General features: G+C 41.2%; 2 protein-coding genes across 2 annotated transcripts; both read left to right on the forward strand.

Moving 5' to 3' along the window:
- Window positions 1-377: 377 nt before the first annotated feature.
- LOC4351003 (F-box/LRR-repeat protein 4) lies at window positions 378-5822 on the forward strand. Its single transcript, XM_015762431.3, has 8 exons — window positions 378-813; window positions 1378-1644; window positions 1960-2366; window positions 3043-3228; window positions 3591-3783; window positions 3986-4062; window positions 4441-4591; window positions 5270-5822. The coding sequence occupies exons 1-8, from the start codon at window positions 499-501 to the stop codon at window positions 5564-5566; spliced, it is 1893 nt and encodes a 630-aa protein (XP_015617917.1). The 5' UTR covers window positions 378-498; the 3' UTR covers window positions 5567-5822.
- A 377-nt stretch (window positions 5823-6199) lies between these two features.
- LOC4351004 (uncharacterized) lies at window positions 6200-7189 on the forward strand. The gene has a single exon (XM_015760548.3). The coding sequence runs from the start codon at window positions 6295-6297 to the stop codon at window positions 7003-7005; it is 711 nt and encodes a 236-aa protein (XP_015616034.1). The 5' UTR covers window positions 6200-6294; the 3' UTR covers window positions 7006-7189.
- The last annotated feature ends 4838 nt before the right edge of the window (window positions 7190-12027 follow it).

A 12027-nucleotide genomic window follows, 5' to 3' on the forward strand; every position in this document is an offset into this window, starting at 1 on the left:
ATTAAGTCTAAAGAATCCGTCATTAGCAAATGTTTACTGTAGCACCACATTATCAAATCATGTAGCAATTAAGCTTAAAAGATTCGTCTCACAATTTACATGTAATCTATATAATTAGTTTTTTTCTATATTTAATATTTTATATATTGTCCAATCATTCAATGTGACATGGTAAAAAAAAATTTTCGTGGGAATTGAACAGTGCCTTAATCCGAAATCTGAAACCTCCATCATTTACCAACCAAATCTTATTACCGAACCCCAAAAAAGAAGTCTCCTAATCATTTTCTTCAAAAAGTAAATAGTACAAGGATGAAATGACAAAAAGCGCCGCAGCATAAAAGTATAAAACCGCGCGAGCACGCAAAGCGCAGCTCACTTTCGCGGCATTTCTTACATCTCGCCCCCTCCAATTCCTCCCAATTCACGACTCGCCCCCCTCCCCTTCCCCACCTTATCTCCGGCGATCTCCTCGCCGTCTCCGGCGGCGGGGGAGAGATGCGGGGGGCCGACCTGATCAACCTCCTCCTCCCGGACGAGATCCTCGACGAGGTGCTCCGCCGCGTGGCCGTGTCCGGGGCCAAGCGGGACCTCGACGCGTGCGCCCTCGTCTGCCGCCGCTGGCGCCGCCACGACCGCGCCACCCGCCGCTCCGCCAAGCTCGCCGCGTCCGGGGCCCGCGCCGACGAGGTGCTCCGCCTCGTCGCCGAGCGGTTCCCGGCGCTCGTCGAGGTGTCGGTGGACGAGCGCATCAGCGTCGAGGCCGCCGCGGCCGGGCCCTCCTGTGCCGCCGCTAGATCGCGCCGCCGCCCGGTGGGTTCCCTCCATCCCTATCCTTGCTTTTGTGGCTCCGTACGCGAATTGCAGGAAATGTAGAGGATCGTAGAGATGTTTTCCGAATCGGGATTATGAGGAGATTTAGAATTTTGGGAGAAGGTTCGCATCTGTCGAAGGTTTTGTAGGGGAATTGGGGGCAAACTATCGATTTCTTATCCTGTTTTGAAGGTAGTTTGATCGATTTGGACCTTACAAATCCGCATTTCTCTTGGTTGGATGCAGAATCGTGATAACTGATAATTCTCCTGGGGATTGAGTTGTGGTATCCATTTGTACATAGTTGTATGAGATCTGCATTTCCATGACTTGTACAACAGCTGCATGCAAATAAGTAATGTGTGAGTTTTGCATATGATCAGTTTGAAAAACCATTGCTATGTGTCCACCAGCTTAGTAGTGATTAATGATTATTATACGGCAATATATATGAACTGATGTGCTCGGATGTTGTCCTATTACATGCAGTTAGATTCTTTAATGAAAACTTTCTCCTTGCAGTAGATTAACATAGCCTTGTACTGATGCACTGATGCGATACAGATGTATGATGTTAGTCCTTCTGGGCGCCGTAGGAGGATGTCCCGCAGCTCAAATTTCGGAGCGCACATGTCCCCATTTCCATTGGACCAGCCGGGCAGTGATAATGAGACAGAGCGCACTTGCTTGACTGATGTTGGATTAACTAGTCTTGCCAGGGGTTGCAAAGGGCTCGAAAAACTAAGTCTGGTATGGTGTTCTTCCATAACTTCGACAGGCTTAGTAAGAATATCAGAGAATTGTAAGAACTTGAGTTCGTTGGATCTTCAGGTAATGTCATGCTACCCGTTCCTTTGCTTTTTTCTCAGTTATTTACTTCATCATCTCTGAATTCTTTCATGTTTTTTTTTTCTTGAAGACTTCTATGCCTCTGTATTAACTGTGAGTGTCCAATGTAATATTTACTTGTAATACGGTATATGAAACCTCACAATACTTGGAACAAGCATTATTCCTGGTGATTAGCAGCAGTCTTCTCTAATTATGAGGAAATGGTGTATCTGCATGCCAAATATGCTGTTAATGTAGAGACTAATTATGCACACAAATTTTTGACCTGTCTAAATCACAATTTTTTTTCTGCAGGCTTGCTATATTGGAGATCCAGGACTTATTGCTATTGGTGAAGGCTGCAAGTTACTTCGTAATTTGAACTTGCGTTTTGTTGAAGGCACTTCAGATGAAGGCTTGATTGGACTAATAAAGAACTGTGGACAATCACTTGTCTCTCTTGGCGTTGCCACTTGTGCTTGGATGACTGATGCATCCTTGCATGCTGTTGGATCACACTGCCCTAACCTGGAATTCCTGTCACTGGAATCAGATCATATTAAAAATGAGGGAGTAGTATCCGTTGCTAAAGGATGCCGCTTGTTGAAAACTTTGAAGCTGCAATGCATGGGTGCTGGTGATGAGGCCCTAGACGCTATTGGTTTATTTTGTTCATTCTTAGAGAGTCTGTCACTCAACAACTTCGAAAAATTCACGGACAGGTACTAAGTAGAATTGTAAATCAATGCCACAATATTTTATAGAGGCATATTATCCGACTTTGTTTCACATTCTTGTTTTGCATAGTTCTGTCAAATCATTATGTGCTGGCCAGAAAGGAAGGGTACTACCAAGTTATATGGAATTAGATATAGGATACAAAATGTTGGACTAGTTATTGCACCAGCCTGCTGCCCTGCTGGAATGCTAAAAGTTAGGTGCTTATCCTAAGGTGGGAGGTCTGTTGGTCCAACACTCTTAACTATGTTCAATAACATGGGAACATTTATCAACTAACTGGACTGTTGACTGATTAAACACACTAGCCCATTAACTAACATCCATTGTTTGCAGTTGTGATGTTTTTGTTGCTGCACCAACTTAGGAATTAATTTGCCTTTAAGATAAGTTTCGAATCTACTAGTTTGACAATTTCCAGAGTATAGATATTCCTTTATCTTGACATAATTCTCCTTTGCTGTACATTACATTCTTGGAATTGCTGAACTTCATCAGGACATTAGTACATTACAAATCCATACCTGTTTTCTGTTGAATCATTTCTCTTGTACTGTAGGTGTTTGTCACACATTAATTCTTACTGCTTCCACCTTGTGCTGCTTCATTAACTTTTAAGTTCATTCAATTATTCACTTACATTTTCCTTTGGAATTGCAGGAGCCTTTCTTCTATTGCAAAAGGGTGCAAGAATCTCACAGATCTTATTCTCAATGACTGCCATTTACTAACTGATAGAAGCCTTGAATTTGTAGCTCGTAGCTGCAAAAAATTAGCACGCCTGAAGATCAATGGTTGTCAGAATATGGAAACTGCTGCACTGGAGCACATTGGACGTTGGTGCCCGTATGTTTCTTGCTGACAACTCAATATATTAAAAGTTCCTTTCTTCACTTAAAATCTATATATTGCCTTTCCTGTTTTAATTTATTTCTCTATAGTTCACATAAGTGAGCAGTATTTTAGAATGAAGGGTAATTCAAGAAAAGGTTTTAGATGCTTGATCCATAAATAAACTACAATATGGTTTCTGATTACATTGGCACATTGGCAAGAGTGTGGGTTACCCTACCTTTTACTTCAGAAAAAAAAAAGTAGTTGTTGCACTCTGGCATTGTTATTTAATTATCTTACCTGCATTTTTAGAGCTATGTCATATTGATATTTTGTTGCACTAACAGTAGATGATTTGCTTTCTGTCAAAACAGGGGTCTTTTGGAATTATCTCTAATTTATTGTCCAAGGATCCAGGACAGTGCATTTCTGGAGGTTGGTAGAGGTTGCTCCCTTCTCAGGTCTCTTTATTTGGTCGACTGTTCCAGAATAAGTGATGATGCCTTGTGCTACATAGCTCAAGGTTGCAAGAACTTGACTGAACTTTCTATTCGGCGTGGTTATGAGGTACTTTTGACATTTGCATAGATATTCTGCAACTAGCATACATGGTGAAATATGTCAAATATAAGATTTGACATGTTTTAGAATTAAAGTGTTAGATGGAATGACATGATTTGGTTATTACCATCTTTATTCTTTTACCATATGCAGCAATGAGAAAAAAATTCAAATATCTTTAGTTGATTGAAGTTCATTTTGTATGCAGATAGGAGACAAAGCATTGATATCTTTTGCTGAGAACTGTAAATCGCTTAGAGAGTTAACACTCCAATTTTGTGAGAGGTAAATATTATCATGCATTTAACCATCCAATTTATCTATCTTGTCCATTACTCCATGCACATCATCCCCTTACCGAAGCTCATTATAATTCTTGTTACACTTTGTTGAATGATTGGTATTAGGAAACAACTTAGATTCATAGATTGATTAATCATATCTTAGCCTATTAGGAGTGACATTGACCACGTTGTTATGCAAGACAACCTAACATTTGATAGTTGGGATAAGGACTGGCCTCTACAGTATCAAATATTCGACAGCATTTCTACAGCTCCATCCTATGCATGCTGTTCGAACTAGCACCCTTGGGGGATTGTATGTTCTGAATGCATCACTAGACATATCAGTTTCTAAATTTTGTTGCAACTTCCTTTCCAGGGTATCTGATGCAGGGCTGACTGCAATTGCTGAAGGCTGTCCTCTTCGAAAGTTAAACTTGTGTGGATGCCAACTAATCACTGATAATGGGCTCACTGCAATTGCAAGAGGATGCCCTGATCTGGTCTACTTGGATATAAGTGTTCTCCGGGTACATCACTTGTCACACTGAATTTCTTTTATGAAAAATTATCTGAAAATTGTGGTATCAATGAATAAGGCTTACTATGGTCCGCGCAGTTAGGATTCAGGACTAAAATCAGCTCATTTCAACCAAGGAACACGTAAAGAACATATGATGATACAATACTAGATACAGCTGTAGGTTTTGGTATGCAGAGAACTTCAAAATTTTATAATTTGAATAGTCTGTGTTTTAGTAGTTGTAGATCAAAGAGTTAATACTAGAAATAGATGGTCATAAAGAAGACGAACAAAAAGGATTATCTCTGTAAGATACAGCAAATAACAGGCCTATGAATAAGTTTTTATCTGCACTAATATGAAGTTCGTCATGATATCTTCTCCATTAACCAGCACTCAAATTATTCCTTTGTTTAGTTGTCTGGTGCCTTATACATAAGGTACCAGGAGTATTGCGGTACATATATGTGTTCAAAATTTATGGCTCCAGACAAAATTTGCTTAGTGCTTGTGTGGCGCGTGTGCTTGTCACAGACTCTGCTCCAACAATCGATAAATGATGTTTACTTTACAGGATTTACAGCTATTTCTTAGACAATCCTCTTATATACCCATCTGTCATTATGCGAGAGCAGTGTGATTATTTTACCTTATTTTCTGATGCCTTGTTCTCTTCAACCAACAGTCCATAGGAGACATGGCGCTTGCGGAGATCGGTGAAGGTTGCTCGCAGCTTAAAGATATCGCGCTGTCCCACTGTCCAGAGGTCACTGATGTTGGTCTAGGCCACCTTGTCAGGGGCTGCCTGCCGCTGCAGTCATGCCAGATGGTGTACTGCAGGCGAGTGAGCAGCACAGGAATAGCGACTATCGTCTCGGGCTGCCCCAAGTTGAAGAAGCTCCTCGTTGAGGAGTGGAAGGTGAGCGAGAGGACGCGGCGCAGAGCAGGATCAGTCTTGTCGTTCCTCTGCACCGGGCTTTAACCTGAAAATGGAAAAAAAAATCTGTGTTTTAACAACTCTGTTGTTGGTCAGAAATCGTGCTCATGAGTTGCTGCACCCTGTGCCATAGCTTGTTTAGCTGAAAAAAAGGTTGTATTAACTGCAAATAAAATGGTGTTCTATGTATGTTACTATGATATAAAAATTATGAACCAAATAAACAGGGTTCAGTCAAACTCAAGTGAATGAATTGTCGCAAGTTCAATTATATGAACAAATGTACATTTGCATTACTTAACCTTGTTGTCCTGCCTGTCACTCTAAAGTAGAGCATGATTTTTTTACTCATTCTTTAAGTGTATTAGAAGATGAGACTGATTGTCACATTTGGGATTGCTTTAACCTGCAACATTCTAAGCAGGTTGCCTCCTCCGGCATCTGGAATCGCTTGGTATCCCCTCATCAAACAAGGATCTTTTTTTTTTTTTTTTGCTTCTGATCATGCAAAGCACCTTTTAGCATCTGATTCATGTTTTCTCAGCTTCAAGAAACGAATGAATTCTTTGCTCCTGCATACCCTCTGCTTCCTTCCTACGCTACTGTCTTTCTTCTTCTTCTTGAGATACCTTATCCACTCCAACCCAAAAACATCAAGTTGAAGCATCTATAAAAGTTCATCATCCTCCATTTCTACACCGAGAATCGAACCACGAAAAACACTCACACACCCACGAATGCGCCGCTAAAAAAGCGCAAATAGGCAGCTTCCAATGGAGAAAGGCACTGTAGGTGGCATTGGCATGTGTGACCGTCTCTTGACGTTCCTCGCCAAGAACCTGTCCATGAACCGGCAGAAGACCATCACCGATGGCCCAAGAAATGACAGCAGCAACAACAATGGCGGCCATGAAGAGGAAAGAGGAGAAGAAGACGACGACGAGTTCACCATTGAGATCGAGAAGGCCGAGGTGTTGCTAGTCGACGAGAAAGACGACGACGACGACCACAAGAGCATCACGGCCACCATTCTTGAAGAGAAAAGCACTGAAGTGGCGACGAGCAATGGAGGAGCAAGTGTGCAGAAGGAGGACGAAGAAGGTGGCCGTCGTAATGATCCTCCGGTGGCTGCAGAAGCTGCGACGGTGGCGGAGGCGGCGCCGGTGAAGGAGGAGAAGAAGGTGAAGAAGACGGTGGCGATCAAGGAGGAATCCGGCGCGGCGGCGGCGGCGGGGTCGGCGTCGTCGGCGGTGAAGAGGTTGCTGTCCAAGAAGAGGCAGGCGTCGTCGAGCCAGCTCGGAGGGGATCACGACGGCGGCCAGCAGACGAAGCCGCCGGCGAGGCGGCCGGGGCTCCGGCCGAGGATGCCGTCGATCCTGAGGGTGCCGTCCAACATCAACGAGAAGTCGTCGAGCTTCATAGAGGAGCGCAAGAAGAGCTTCGGCGGCGGCGGTGCCGGCGCCGGCGGCAAGCCGGAGAAGTGAAGGATGCATGTGCACGTGTGACGTGTCAGCTAGCGTGAAGTGCTTGTGTGCGCGCGCGTGTTGGTTAATTAATTAATTTGGATAATCGATTGTTCGTTCTTTACTTCTGTCCAAGGGGCTTGCTTGATCATGAAATTAAATTCGTTATTGTGAAAAAAAATATAAAATTTATACCGTTGTTATATACCTTTTGCTCTATGTTTTTCTTTTGCCTCAATATATTGCTTGTCGTTCCTGGATTTATTTTAACGACCCACACAAGACGTGGAATTTCCTATATGTTAATACAGTACCAAAAAAATATTATAACATTGAAAGATTGTAATCAGAAAAAAAAATCACCATCACGTGCTAGCAGCTTCTCACACAAATTCAAGCAACCCACAAGATTGGAACTTAGTTCCCCACAAAAAAAAATATTTTGTTGAAAAATCCAAATATAAAGCTTTGTTAAAAATACAGGTGGGTATGATAATTTCTTAAAAAACCTTTTGAAACTTTTTTTTAACTTGTCATGCTGTAAGCAGAGGTGCTAGCAGACAGTAGTAACTTGCCTTGAGTTACCGTGCTAATGTCCGTTTACATATACCATGCATGGACAAAAGATTTGTTTGTAAAAAAAATAAATTGTACAGAGAGAACATGTTTTCTTATAAAGGAAAAAAATATTTTGAAATTTTAAATTAAAGTTTCAAAAATAAAATAAATAATCCAAGGTTCACCTTTCTGATTGAGCGACCACCGGCAATACGACTGTTTTTGCCAAATTTGCATAAATGCTTATCAAATTTTAGTTAAATTTATTGTTTTAAATTTGAATTCGGAAAAGATATACTAAAATTTACTTGGAATATACTTTCATTCATCCCATACTGAAACATCAAAATTTCGCAGTTTTCGATCAATAACTCAGACCACTAAGAGCATCACCAACAGTCTATCTATTCCATTCCTAATCCTATTTTTTTTGGATTTTGGTTAAAAAAAACTGATCCAACAGATTCCCAAAAGAACTCCGGACGTTTTGGAGTTTCCATCTCCAATTTTCTCGGTACGTGTATTTGAGGGCGAGAGAACGACTCCCAATCCCCTCCTTCCACATTTCACCTCTCCTTCCTGCGTCGGGGCGATCTCCTTCTGCGCACGGGAAAGGAAAAAAACTAGATTTTCTGTTGGTAGTTTAACAGAAGGGCCCACTTTTAGTTTTTGTGATTGAATTTAGGCTATCTCTTGGAGGAATGGGTTTTTTCACCACCTATTTTCAGTTTAGGAAACACAAAAATTAAATTTTAGAGTAATGCTCCGGTGCAATCTACTTGCAGTATTCTACTCCAAGTAGAATTAATCTTGACCTTTTATTTTGAAGGGCGGGTAAGTAATCTCCTAATATCATTTAGGGGTAATTTTGTCATGGGATGTTTTCTTCGGTTCGCATCGCATTAGGTCCGGACTCCATCACACGCAGTCACCTCGCTATTCCTCCCCCGGCCTCGCCGCCTTGTCCGCCCCCACCGTCGCCGTCCGTATCTCCCGCCGTCGCCGCCTTGTCCGCCTCCTCAGTCGCATCGTCCATATGGGAGCGGACGAGTGTGGCGGCGTCCGAGCGAGGATCTTGAGCAGGAGTTCTGGCGGTAGTAAAAATTCCGACGTGGGCTTCGGCGGCGGCGGCGTCACGCACGCACGCAACGTCATTTGCGTGGCGGCATCGTGTCGGCTCATTCGTCTTCTTGCCGTTCCGATCACTGCGTTGTTTCATGGATTATATGGATCAATTAAGATCTTGCACGACCAACTCCGACGAGGATGACATGGTGTTCGATCTATGGATTGTAAAATGATAATACCCCTACGCGAATTATTTTTCCTAGACGAAAACACCTCTCCACATTTCTACTTCCACTAATTCTGGTGGGAGTAGAACTAGATCTTAACCCTACAATTAAATATGATCGAGGGTCCAGATTACTTTCTACTCCGAGTAGAAAGCACCGGAGTGGGACTGTAAATTTTAGGGATAGATTATTGGTAGACTGTTGGTGATGCTCTAACACAACGATATCACATCAGTTATCAAATATGGAAACCGAACATGAGCCACAGCAAGTGCAACCCACTCTCTTGGACCTTCATGTCTGGCACCAATATTTCAACTAGGCACCTACAAATTGGGCGCAATCGGGCGCTATTTCACCAAGTAGATTGAACATGTTTCACTAAATATATCGAAAATATTTCAGTCTTTTAAAAAGCTGAAACATAATCAAATCACCTTATGAAACATTTTGCTACAATGTATGAAACAGCGGTTTCGAAAAAAAATCAGACGTTGTTCATCCTATATAAAACAATATTTCAGCAAATAGCGAAAGAATGTTTCAATTCTTTAAAAAAAGTGAAAGACGATCAAATTGCTAGATGAAATAATTTGGTTCAATATATGCAACAAAAGATTTGAAGCTATTGCAACACTTAAACCCTGTGTACATCAACAACCCACGTATCTATCAAGATGAAATTATTAAACAGTATCAAAACTCACTGCAACATTTGATTCATACATAGTTAAATATCACGAGTACACTAGCTGAAATATTATTGGTAGAAAAAAAAATGAAACAGATTCCCCTTAATTATAGAACGTTTCTGTTATATCCGGGTAACCGTTGCAACGGGGCACACTGTGGTGGAGACACGTGGTGAGCGCGGGTGCGCGTGGTGGCGGCATGTTGGCGGCGGACGCGCGGGTGCCCGACTTATATTGGCGCGCATCGGGCACCCGACGCAAAGGATTTTCCATATTTCAGTACGCGGAGAACCGCTGGCGGCGATGGATCGATCAACAACGTCGACGGCGTCGTCAAATGTTATTGGCAAACGTGACACTCTTCTTGATTTTCTCTTTTAATTATTTTGTCCCGTACATTGCACAATTAACATATGACGTGTCCATATCAGAAGCGTCCTCTTAATCTTTCACATGTATTTAAAAACATCTGTGTCAAAGGTACTACTTTGTCAAGTTTTATTTAGGACCATTCGGTGCATGCATGCGTGATGACTGATCGACACGCAAATCCATCGTCGACGATCTTTGTTTACTGTTTTGCATAGAAATAGACGATATTAATTAGTCATCGGCGTGTTATGACTTTTAAGAGTCAATGTGGTACTAAGATCTTTACACTGGTGGAGAAACCCTTTGTAGTCCCGGTTCGTAACCCCCCTTTAGTCCCGGTTTCCAAACCGGGAGTACCAATCCGGGACTAAAGATCGCTATCTTTAGTCCCGGGTGAAATAACCGGGAGTAAAGATCGATCTTTAGTCCCGGTTGGTAACACCAACCGGGACTAAAGATCGAGCTGACCTTTTTTTTTGCATGCCCCTGTTGCTGCATGGTTTATATATATATATATATATCTAGATCTAGAACTACTTAAAAAGTAAAACCTGCTTCCTTCGTCCGTGAGAAAAAAAAATGCCGAGAAAAAAACAAACAAAAAAAAAGAAGTCCGACTCCCTTGGAAATTCCCTAAAAAAAAGGAAAGAAAGATTTCTGTATGGAAAAAAATCAAGCGCGAATAAAAGTGCGAAAATTTTGTTCTGTCCGATAAAAAAAGGTGCGACAAAACGGTTTCCGTCTTCCTAAAAAAGTAGAATAATAGTGAAAAAAATATTTTTGTCCGATTAAAAAAAATCTCGTCGTCCGTCAAAAAAAAGCGTGAACATTTTTTTCTGTCCGATTCCAAAAAGAAAAGTTGCGAAAAAATATTTTTCGTTTCTCTTTCTCTATCTCTATCTCTTCTCTACTACTTATATATAAAAAATAAAAAAATAAAAGTGTTTCCGTCGTCCGTCCGTGAAAAAAAGCGTGAAAAAGAAATCGGGCGAAAAAAAATCGAATCCGATTATATATGACGCGGTAAAAAAAATTAAAGACATTTCCGACGTCCGTAGTAACCAAAAAAAGGGCGAAAAAACATGAAAAAAAGAAAGTCCGATTCTATATATACCTAATTAAAAAATTTGTATGGCTTCCAGGTTATAGTTTTCGTCCATCAAAAAAAAATTCCATCGCACGTGCGATCAATCCCGCTTTAATCCCTCTCCGATGGCCAAAAAAAAAAAGAAAAGAAAGAAAAAAAATAATGAGAGGCCGCATCAAAATTTGGACCTAAATTCTAGAGAAAACACTACTACAAGAATACAAGATCAGATTCAACAATACTAAGAAAACACTGACGCGTGGAAGGGGAGGGTGTTGCCGTCGCTGCCGAACAGCCATCGCCGTCGCAGGGATGTAGGTATGCCGGGCCGCCGCCATGTTGTTTTGAGAGAGAGGGGGGGAGGAGAAATGATTTTAGGGTTAGGGTTTGGGATGTTGAACTTTTATATAGGTCGGGATCAATCAGGACCATCTATCACATCGGACAGCTTCAGCTTCTCCCACGTTAGGCTGAACGCCATTCCCAGGTCGCCCACATGGAATAAGTTCACTTTAGGTCGCTTAAGTTGTTCCTCCCCGATTCTATTCCCATGCCGCCCACACTATTGGGCCACCTCATGGACCGCGTGTACGCTCTGTGTGGAATAAGTTCACTTTAGGTCCCTTCAGCTGAACTTTTTTTTATTTCATTATGAATATATTTTCTTAAAGAGCTCATATCATGTAAAACTAAACCTTAATCATATAATATTTTTATATTTGTTATAATTGCAACGCACAGTCATTTTTTCTATGTAAAAAATTTACCACGATGTACGAGTGAGAAATATATGCCACACGCACCCGCCGGCTCATGTTTAAACAAGCTGGCAACAGATTTTTCAATTACAGTTCTAATTGTTTTATTTAGGTGATTAAAATTGTTTTTATTTACATAATTAGTTTGTTCTATTTAAGCTTTTTGAAAATTGCTAAAATTCAAGAATAACTTTTCCTACTTCATATTATATTATTTTTAGCTAATGGAATTAACGGAAAATCAATTATATATTTTTATCTTTTTGACCAAAGGTCACTGC

This window comes from Oryza sativa, chromosome 11, assembly GCF_034140825.1.
Source record: "Oryza sativa Japonica Group chromosome 11, ASM3414082v1".
Taxonomy (NCBI): Eukaryota; Viridiplantae; Streptophyta; class Magnoliopsida; order Poales; family Poaceae; genus Oryza; species Oryza sativa.

Bases quoted from the DNA above. Each gene is read 5' to 3' on its own strand.
- LOC4351003 (XM_015762431.3), top strand. From the start codon at position 499: ATGCGGGGGGCCGACCTGATCAACCTCCTCCTCCCGGACGAGATCCTC. The intron at 2,367-3,042 runs GTACTAAGTAGA...TTGGAATTGCAG, and splicing joins TTCGAAAAATTCACGGACAG to GAGCCTTTCTTCTATTGCAA. The intron at 4,592-5,269 runs GTACATCACTTG...TTCAACCAACAG, and splicing joins TGGATATAAGTGTTCTCCGG to TCCATAGGAGACATGGCGCT.
- LOC4351004 (XM_015760548.3), top strand. From the start codon at position 6,295: ATGGAGAAAGGCACTGTAGGTGGCATTGGCATGTGTGACCGTCTCTTG.